The 9956-nt window shown below is 37.2% G+C and overlaps 1 protein-coding gene across 5 annotated transcripts; it reads left to right on the top strand.

Annotated features, from left to right (window-relative positions):
• Nucleotides 1-3177: 3177 nt before the first annotated feature.
• Nucleotides 3178-8746, top strand: LOC105695929. 5 transcript variants are annotated; one of them, XM_012418000.1, is made up of 5 exons: nucleotides 3178-3404; nucleotides 3559-3635; nucleotides 3717-3968; nucleotides 4032-6134; nucleotides 7415-8746. In XM_012418000.1, the coding sequence occupies exons 3-5, from the start codon at nucleotides 3729-3731 to the stop codon at nucleotides 7625-7627; spliced, it is 2556 nt and encodes an 851-aa protein (XP_012273423.1). In that variant the 5' UTR covers nucleotides 3178-3404; nucleotides 3559-3635; nucleotides 3717-3728; the 3' UTR covers nucleotides 7628-8746. The 5 variants fall into 5 exon arrangements, with proteins under 5 accessions (XP_012273423.1, XP_023288321.1, XP_023288320.1 ...); XM_023432553.1 differs by having other exon boundaries at nucleotides 3559-3631; nucleotides 3720-6134; XM_023432552.1 differs by having other exon boundaries at nucleotides 3559-3631; nucleotides 3717-6134.
• The last annotated feature ends 1210 nt before the right edge of the window (nucleotides 8747-9956 follow it).

The raw sequence follows: 9956 nt of genomic DNA, 5'->3' as shown, positions 1-9956 counted from the left end.
TTTTTTCTTTTAGATATAGCTAGGGAGGTAGGTCGGTTGTCTTGAGTGAATGTCTAGATGTAAGCCGGCAGGGCCAGGGCGGGATCTCTTCCTGGGGGTTTGGGAGGAGATCCTGAACCTGGGGTAATTTTCCATCGTCCGCGCTTCCGAAAGCGCCGAGGATGTCCACCCTGTGATATATCCGCGATTGTAACAATGTTCTTTCAGCACTGAAATTAATTAGACCGCACTTGGGAATCGAGTAAATGTGCGATACGCTCGGACTGCGCATCCTCGGATCGCAGGTCGTCGTTTTGCTAGCTTTTAGATCTGCTCGCGGAGTCTTTTTTTTTTTTTTTTTATTAATCCGACGAATCAGGAGATTGCCAAGCGTTCGAGACGTAGGGGGCTCTGCCCGAAGAGACTTCAAGAGTCGAAGAGGCTATATGCCGAAGCGGCCCCTTAAGAAGAGGGCAACTACGATGGTCTTCCGTTCGAAAGAACGGACAATCATTTATTTGGCCACGTTGTCCCTCCTATATTTTTATACGTATTTTATCAGGATTGACGGGGAGAGATGGTAAACTATCGTTTTCACGAAATTTTCTCGAGTCTGCATTTAAGTAAGATAAATATATTACATTTTTGTCACGACAAGTAATGTATAATTGAATAGATTTTTACTGGGTCAATTATACGAGATCTATGCACTGCGAAATATTCTCGACTTTAATGGTAACTTTATTAAGTTATTAGCTCTTGTATCACCGTCTCTTTCTCGCTTTCCCAATGGTTTCGTTTGTGCCTTTGTGTTCCCTTTCAGCTTTAGGTGGGCCACTTCGGAGAATCTGGCGACTTCCTGGTCTTTCTTCAATGTTCTGTTTTACCTGTATTTTTGTGCCCCTTTGCAGGTTTAGGTGGATCACCTGGAAGCAGCCATTTTTCGTAAAATCATCATGGGCAGTTAATCGAAATCGAGCTTTCTGCACTTGTTGGTAGAAGATGTTAAAATATGTTAAAGGATGTTTGTGAATTTTTTTCGCGATGCGAACTGCGTCCACGGTAGCTTGATGGTGAAGATTGTTCCGTTTAAATTGATCTCTCGAGCAAGTGGCTACGATTTCTTTCGGAGAAGAGACAGTGTTTTCGAGTTTTTGTGAGGAGTTCATCGCTTTTTCAGCCGGTTCTCGGGCTGCCCAGAGTTGTAACAGGTGGCAAGTGCATTAGCCGTCTGCATCCTTGACCGGAGGTCACTCTGCCCGTGAACAATCTCCCAACTCATCTCTCGTTTCGCCGCGGAATTCGGTCGCCAATCCATCGAGCCGGTTGCGAACGCCCCCCTACCTGAACCAAACCTGTCCGTTCAGGTACCAGAAGTTGGGACCCGAGGCGATCGACAGAGGAGGTCATTTGGAATCTAAAGTTCCTTTACCATTTTCTTCTGCGGTGCGTAGTTCTCGTGTTATGGATTGCATGATTTTACTATGCAGAAATATGACATTCTGTCAAACTATTGTCCTACCGATATGGTTTGTCCTATCACTTCCCTGCATTCCCCTGAACTTTCCTTTAGGACTATACAAATGGTACGCACACATCAAACAATGCAGGTATATTTTCTCTCAAGGTGATAGAATGTTGGAAAGCCACACATTGCGTATCTTTATAGCACCAATGCTTTCTGAACTCTCTGTCACAAGGATACAGAGGCTGCCAAATCTATCACTATCTGGAACTAAGCTCGTCGTGTGTTCTAAAGCGTGGTGAGCGTTCCAGTTTACTATATCTCTTCAAAAAACACCTTCGGTGTAAAAAAAACTTTGCCAAATACATTTTTATTTTCGGCTTCAATTACACAAATTGCTCGACAATGGAAATCAATTATCTTTGCCAAATACAATAGTACTTTCATACTATTAAAACTCTAATCAGTTATTTTTCCCAAATGTCATGGTATATTTTGCCCCCATGTAATACAAGTACATCCATTCCGAAAAATTTGTTTTGCTNATTATTATAATACAGATAGAATGAAAGTGTCGAGTTACTAATACACTAAACGGAAAGTGTTAATGTTAAAACTGGTATCGGAAGAAAATTGAATTATTATATATAATGTAAAGGTAAATGAGGAGTCGAGATATAATCTGATATCATTTGGTATCAGTTTGGAAGGATCGATACCAGAAATCACTCGTAATCGATACCAGTAATCCAACTCGTTGGAAAGAGGAGGGCAGGATGCCCATAATGTTGTGTTCATTTTTCAGCCTCCTGACTGGTAGGTCACCTGATTCATATTTCCTGTTTGCTCTAACTTATTTCTTTTTGCCCCTCCTGTACGTAAACCAAATTTTCACCTTCTTTATGGTATTAGTGGCATATTGTACTTCATTCTCTGTTTATCCGTTCTCACCCCACACTGTTCTTTACTCGCTACTCTTAACGTGACAACTAAATATGTGGTTCTAAGATTTTGGCACAACAATATGGCTGCCTTCCCGTAGTCCCTCCGTACTCTTACCTTACTTACTCCGACACGCACCCCTCTGCCTTGAGTTCTGACCCTATATTCTTACGTATGTACATGGCTCTGACCGCTGCCATCTTGGCGGCCTGTTTAACAGTTTGTGTCCATTAGTCCCAGTATTGGGACGTTCAGTGTCCAATTGGGGTCCTTCCTATTAACGCCACCGAAAATATGTACTAGCTATGTCAGATTTCGCTAGGTGGCAGTACATAACTTAGTATTATGGCGCGTTCGGCCACATGCGCGTTAGCATTATTTTTGCCCGACTCGCTCGTCTATCATTTATTCCGTTAATGATAAATAAAACACTATGGACGTTATCACATTATTTATTATTAAACCCATTTGGCGTATATAAACTTTCTTTTATTACAACTTTGATAGAGCACACATTTTTGGCGGTAATTCCGTCGTTAGACTTTTTTACTTCTTCTACTACTTATATAACTACACGGCGGACTAAGGTGTATTTGCACGTTGTCCTATCGAGGCGCCGCTTGCGGCTTTTGCCTGAACCATGTATGCGGTACCGTTGTCCTAGGTGCTGACGCCACAGTATCTCATATTGGTCCATGAACATTCTAACTTGCATTTAGTTTATGCTTTACATATGCTCAGTATATGCCGCACTTCGTCGGCATTTAACCAATCAGGAAACAGCATCTATATCCTTCAATTTCTGGGTAATTGTGGATAATGGAATGGCCACTACGATTTGCTGTTGTTTTTGAATAAGTGATATTAACTTAACCTTACAAACGGCGCTTGCGCGTTGTAAAACTAGATTCGAGCGCGATATCACGTAAAACGTAGAACATGCAGTGAAAGTTTATTCGAATTTGCTGCGTGTTGTGCGATTCAGACGCGTTGGTGTAATTGCGTCTTCAAAAGCAAGGTGAAAAAGTGATTTAAATCAGTTCTTGTTAGCTGTTGTGAGCTAAACGTTTGCTGAAAAACAGACCGTGGAAAATAGTCTGACGCACCTGTCATCAAAACTTTTTAAAGCGTCTTTCACTTCCTAAGATTGAACCGTATTTTTCGTATTTCAGTGGAGATGCTGATGGTACGATTTATACATTGGGTTAAAGTGAAAAAAAGAGATCAATTGTAATATTTTCATATGTAGGTAAGTCACACGTTGACATCTTTTATCCGGAAAGAGTAGTCGTGTGTAGTTATCATGTTTTTATATAATGGACTATTTTAGTAGAAAGCAGAAATGTGTCGTCAAGTGAGAAGAAAACAATCACCATCAGGATCGTATACGAGGGCAACGCGTACAGTTGATACTGTTACAAAAAAAATACTTAGATCTTCAAAGGTTTCTGCAAGGAAGGAAGATCATGGAGTGATATTGAATTCTACTCCTAAAATTAACAAAAAGAGATATTTGAAGTTGTCGAAAGTTTTATCACCTGAAAATTGTACTTCGATCGTAAGGAGTTCTTGTATAAACAAGGTAGGCACTTCACAAACAAATAGTCATGTCTCTCTTAAAGTTAATAAGGCTTCGATGCAACAGGAAAAAAAATTCTTCAAAAGTAAGATACACGGACCAAGTGCTATAGGTGATATTGAGAAATCTAAAGGCAATTTTAAGAGGATGGCATTGCGAGATATTAAAAATAAGCAAAAGGGTATTAAAATAAACAGAAAAAAGGAATTGAATGAGAGTTCCTTTAATGTAAAAGTGAAAGATTCAAAGGATCCTATGGCAGTTAAATGTGAAAGAAGGTTACGCCCACGTAAAAATGTAAAAAATTATTGTGAAGAATCCATGCTACTAAATAAACATATTACACCAGGTAAACGGAATAGTATTGTAAAGTTAGAAAGATTACCAGATTTGGAAAGAAAGATCCCTATATATAAAACAGTAAAAGATCTCGATACTCCTGAGTCGAACAAAAACGAAATTTATGATTTTATCGTAAATGGCGATGGTATTAATGAAAAATTAACAAACACAAAGAGGAAGAGAAATAGTAAAAAACCAATGACACGAAAAACAAAAAAGATTCCTAAAAATAAGCTTGGTGGGAAAATCATTGGAAAAGGTATTGAAGAAAATCTACAACCTGTACAACAGAATAAGATAAAGAATGAAGTAAAGAATCAGATGATAATCAAGAAATTGGAAAATAACCTTGAACCACATGATCATGTAATCATAAAGAATTTGGTTTCACCAGAAAAAGAAGCTGAAGGAGTCCCAGACCTGAGCAGACCTGAAATTATAAACCCTTCGCAAAATATGAATACGAATGGCAATCCAAAGCCAAAAATTGTGTGTGTTCAGAGTCTGGATCAGAAAACGAAGATCAATATAGTACATGTGTTATCTCCAGTTTCATCCGCTCCAGAAAAAGGAATAGACATAAATACTGAAAGTTCTGTTTTAAAGACTACTGCTTTAGCAAATTTCAAGCCATTCCGACCTACAAATATATTCAATAATTTTACAAACCCTAATGCAGAAATGATGAATCATTCTCTGTTAAACAAACCATTGTCTCCTATTTCTAAAATGTCAAATGATTTTGATACTTCAAGTCCATGGAGACCACCCACCCTAAATGTTTTCTCACAAATGAAGCAAATGGTTCACAGCACTCCTCAAGTAAATCAATCTGCAACACTGAAGAAAAAGACAATTAATACAGCTGAAACAAAACAACCTATAGGACCACGAATGCATTTTACCAATTTATTAAAGGAGAATGAGAATAGCAAAGATATTCAGAAAAAAAGTCCTAAGAAAAGCTCACTTGATGTAGGCTCACCCAGACAATTTGGAACTGAACTATCAAATGTTAATTCTACAGTGCAATCTAATGTTAATACATTTGACGTTCGAAGCGAAACTGCTTTATTGATACCAGGTATGCAACGGTCTGTTGTTATTAATAAAGAGAATACAGTTCCTACCTTTCAAAGCCCAAAAAATTCGCTTAAAAAGTCTGCAAAGCAGGCAAATCCTGCAAGTCCTAAAGCACAAGAAAATTTAGAAATCAAAACTGTTTTCCAAAAGCTTAACAAGCATGATGAAATTATTGCGCCTCAACCAGGACCTTCGGGTCTACAAACAGTGCAAATAACACATACAAAGCATGGATTATTCGACGATGTGAATTCAGCACCAATCAATACTGACTTGAAGAAGAAAAAAAAGGTTGAACCAACAATAGAAAATGCTTTTGGATTTGATGATTCCAACTCTATTGTTGATAATGTGCCACTGGCTAAGCCTACAATTCTTGCTCCGTGTATTTCTCAATGTGTAGATAACAAAGCAACTGATATAAATATATATGCTGAAAAATTCATGTCCAAACCTGCAAGAATTTCAATTGAAGAAATAACGAAATTGTTGACAAGGGAGCCTGTAAAAGACATTGATGTGGATAAAGCACACCTCAAATGTACAAGAGAGTCTCTCAAAGAAACGAAAAGTCTGGAAGGAACGAATGTTAATAGAAAACATGCTAAAAAAATTGAAACTATAAGAGAATCCAGTTTTTTGGATACCTTTGATCAAGTCCCAATGTCGGAAAATGAAAAGGAGAAAGAAAATTCCTCAGAAATATCACTCTTTGAAGATCTAGAACCAGTACACTTTAACAAGGTATGTTGTAGCAGTTAACATGTTAGAAATAAAACCGCCAATAAGATGTATAAGATGAAATATTCAGGTAAAGTTCCGAAAACTTTACACCTCCAATTAATTTCAAATTTCGTATACTTACATATTTTCACCCACAGATTACGAATATCTTAGTAAAAATTGGCGCAAATGTTATATTTAAGGTCAACATTTTTTCACATTTTGATTAGTATAAGTTGAAGAGCAAAACTTTTAGATAAAAGTTATTGCCCTTCAAAATGTACATCTTTTATGTTGTATATATTTTTCTCCAAAATCTTTATTTTACAAGAAAAATTAGATATATTTCTAAAGTACAAAAGTATTATTAACTGCAAGATCTATATGTTGTAAAAGGGGGACGGGAGGGGGGGCATTAGGTTAGGTTATATTTATTGGATGCATAAAACTTATATAAATGGAAGGGACGTAAGTAAGAGTGGGGGTGTCAGGAGGAGGTGAGACAGAGAGATCCCTTTCTCTCTGTAAGCGTCGCCGGATGTTTTTACTGCGCAAATGTAGCATATACTATAGCATGCTGTTGTAACTGCCCTATTTTGCATAAATACGAAGAAACTACGAAAAAAGATCTGAAAAAAAAGTGCACAAAATGAATATTCATTCAATGGAAAGAACTTTCTCAATGACAAACGAGTATCTTCGAATGTTTTTTTTATCATTCATCCTATCGCTTAAATTTTATGTATCCATGCTCCTATGCGTGCGCAGCGTACTTCAGTCATCACTTAGAAAGAGATGGTCTCTTTTTCTGTCTAACCTCCTCCTGACACCTAACCGTATGCCGATACTATAACAATGTCTCCATTTTTATAAGCCCTATGATTGGGAGGTCCTGGGGACCCCCCCTCCAGCCGCGCCTAAAATGATCGAAATAGATTAGGTTAGTTACATAAACTGCTTTTGTATTTCAGGAATGTATCCCATTTTTCTCGAAAAGTCACAGTTTTAAAAAGAAATGTCACACATAAAAGATGTATTTTTTCAAGAGCTACATCTTTTATCTGAAACTTTTTCTCTTAAATCTGTACTAATCGAAATAAAGTGAAAATTTACAAAAATTATTATTAATTATTGTTACCTTGATGGTAACATTTGCACCAATTTTCACTGTTGTATTCAAAATCAATGGGTCAAAATACGTGGGGACACGAAGTTTGAAATTAATGCGCGAAGTTATGCACTTTTCGGAACTACATGCAAATATTCTCTAATTTTAATTTTATTCTTTTATCCGTTTTTAGCCGCCGAGGTATTCTTATAAAAGAACACGTCCTATTAAGTACAGTTTTTCTGAAGATGAAGAGGACCAGCATCGGGATAATAATAGGCCTGGAACAAAAAAGAAAAGAATTAATAAGGCACACCATAAAGATGAAGAAAGATTAAAGCAGTGGGTTAAAAGTATTAACGATACCTTCAGTGAAATAGATCATTACGATTTGGTAGTCGAATAGAATAATAGGACATTTCAAAGCATTTGTGGCGTTCTATTCCAAATTTTTGGTGCAATCTCATTGCCTACTTTTAAAGAATGGAAATGTATATTGTGTGAACAGTTCTAAAGACACATTTACAAAAATGAAAAGGTGAATTTAAAACAATTAGTACTATACTAAAGTACTTACGAAAAGTACAATTTAATGGAAATTATTCTTAGATATATAATACCTTGTAAGTTAGGGTACATAGAGATTAACTTAGTTGTACAAACACATACCTATTTTCTTATTTGTGTGAATGACAAGTTACTATTCCCTCTACAGGAGCAAGCATTAACAACATTGAAATTTGAACTAATATTTAAAAATTAACTCAGATGTACAATTTTAGTGTATGCACATATTACTTCAGTGTCTTTTCAAAGGGTTACAAGATCGACTTCCGTCCTCCCCTTACTCTCTCATTCTTCTGCCTCATTAGTTCACTCTCGCTCTCTCACCCCCATCCGCTTGCCCATCTTTTCCCTCCTACTCTCCATCTCCCATTCGCTAGTTCGTTTTCGCTCATTTGTTCATTTGCTTTTTTGCTCACTCCGCCTTCGCCCCCCCCCCCCCATCTCTTTCTCCTGCTTCCATCTTCTCATCCCCTCTTCCCCCTGTCCCTTCTCCTCAAAGACCTTCCTTAATACGTTGAGTGCGGAACCGATTTTGATGAGCTTTCCGTTCAGGCGGCACAATTTTTTATATATAGGATTCTTGACGCCGTGTCAGTCCCCAGGGACTGACGCCGCTTAAACGGAAAGTTCACTGTCAGTCCCTAGGGACTGACGCAGCACTCAACGTGTTAACTATGTACATACTATTGTAGTGATAAAATATATAAATAATACTATGAACATATTTATATAATAATATTGACAACTGGTTATATACGCTATCATTTATATTAAGATTTTTGTATCTTTGTACCGTTTAGTTAAAATAGATACCAACAAACCAGCACTTTAGGTAAAACTCCAAGGTATAAGGTCTTTATGTAATTTATGATGTATACTATTATATTTAAAAATTTCTTTGCTACACAGAATATAGAAATTAAAATGTTATAATCAATATATTTTCGGTACTTTAAAACAGCATTTTATTATTTTAAACTATTATGTATCGTTACGTCCGAAGATTCTTAACTTGATAAAGAGTTAAAACCTACGATTTTAGCAACTCGAAGTAACGGGTCAGAACAATATGCTTTGATTTGTTTGTTGAGGCTCTAGTAACCGTGAGTAGGTAATTTCGAATTTATGACATCAGGAGCGAGGAGATCGCATGAATTTCTCAGCCGCTACTTTTTTAAATGAATGCCATCTTCCAGCAAAGGCTAGCACTGAAAGAAACTAGATATTCACGAAATGTGTCGAATGATCAGTTTTTTACTGATCACTTCGGCACTAATAATTTGACTAAAAAATAAATAACGTGGAAAAGTAGTGGAGGGGAATTTTCTAATGCTTCAGCTGTCATTTTTCACGCCTTAAGCTTGGGGCATCAACGCTCGAAAACGCTCGAAAACGCTTGAAAAACGCTATATAACGCTTGAAAACGCTCAAAGAACGCTAACAGTGCCAATATTACAACTGGTATCGAAAAGAAAGTGAATTAATTGTATATGATACAAAGGAAACGACATTTCTGACGAGTAATACCTAAAGAAATTACTAATTTATGGAAAGAATGCTTCCTAATGGTGAGAAATTTGAAGCTGTTTGACATGAAGTTGATTTCAGAAACGATGTTTATTTATTGATCGTTCAAAATTTATTTAACTACCAGTAAATTAAATTTCTTCCATTGTCAAGAAATAAAACCAAATGGAATAACGAAAGGGATATCGACTTATTCCTATGTAGGGAAATATAAAAATCATACGCGAAATGACTCGGCTTATATCCGCGGCTAGGTAAGCCTCGGGAGGATTTTTCGCAGCATTCGACTCTCACGCATACTCGTATGAGTGTAGAACAGATGAACAGTGAATGAAGTACAATACGCCACTTTAGCATAAAAAGGTTAAAAATTATGTTTTACGTGCAGGAGTGGCAACAAAAATAAGTTAGAGAAAACAGGAAATATAAAGCAGGTCACCTACCAATCAGGAAGCTGAAAAAAATTGGCACAGCAATATGGCCGTCTTACCCCTTCCTGTCCGACGCATCAGCTCCCCCCCCCCCCCCCCGTGGGCTAAAATGGGACTTTGTGCTCCGTCCATATATTCTTACGTCCATGACTTATGCAGTCAATGTCTGGTACTGGGCTGTCAGTAGAGGCAGAAATCCAAAAAAATACA

Source organism: Orussus abietinus, unplaced genomic scaffold (genome assembly GCF_000612105.2).
Source record: "Orussus abietinus isolate OABI.00-Male unplaced genomic scaffold, Oabi_2.0 scaffold67, whole genome shotgun sequence".
Taxonomy (NCBI): domain Eukaryota; kingdom Metazoa; phylum Arthropoda; class Insecta; order Hymenoptera; family Orussidae; genus Orussus; species Orussus abietinus.
The sequence above is the reverse complement of the archived record's forward strand: the minus strand, read 5'-3'. Positions and strand labels throughout refer to the sequence as shown.

Excerpts from the sequence above, each read along its gene's own strand:
- LOC105695929 (XM_023432553.1), top strand. The coding sequence starts at position 3,729 with ATGTGTCGTCAAGTGAGAAGAAAACAATCACCATCAGGATCGTATACG. Across the intron at positions 6,135-7,414 it reads AACCAGTACACTTTAACAAG|CCGCCGAGGTATTCTTATAA; the intron begins GTATGTTGTAGC and ends ATCCGTTTTTAG.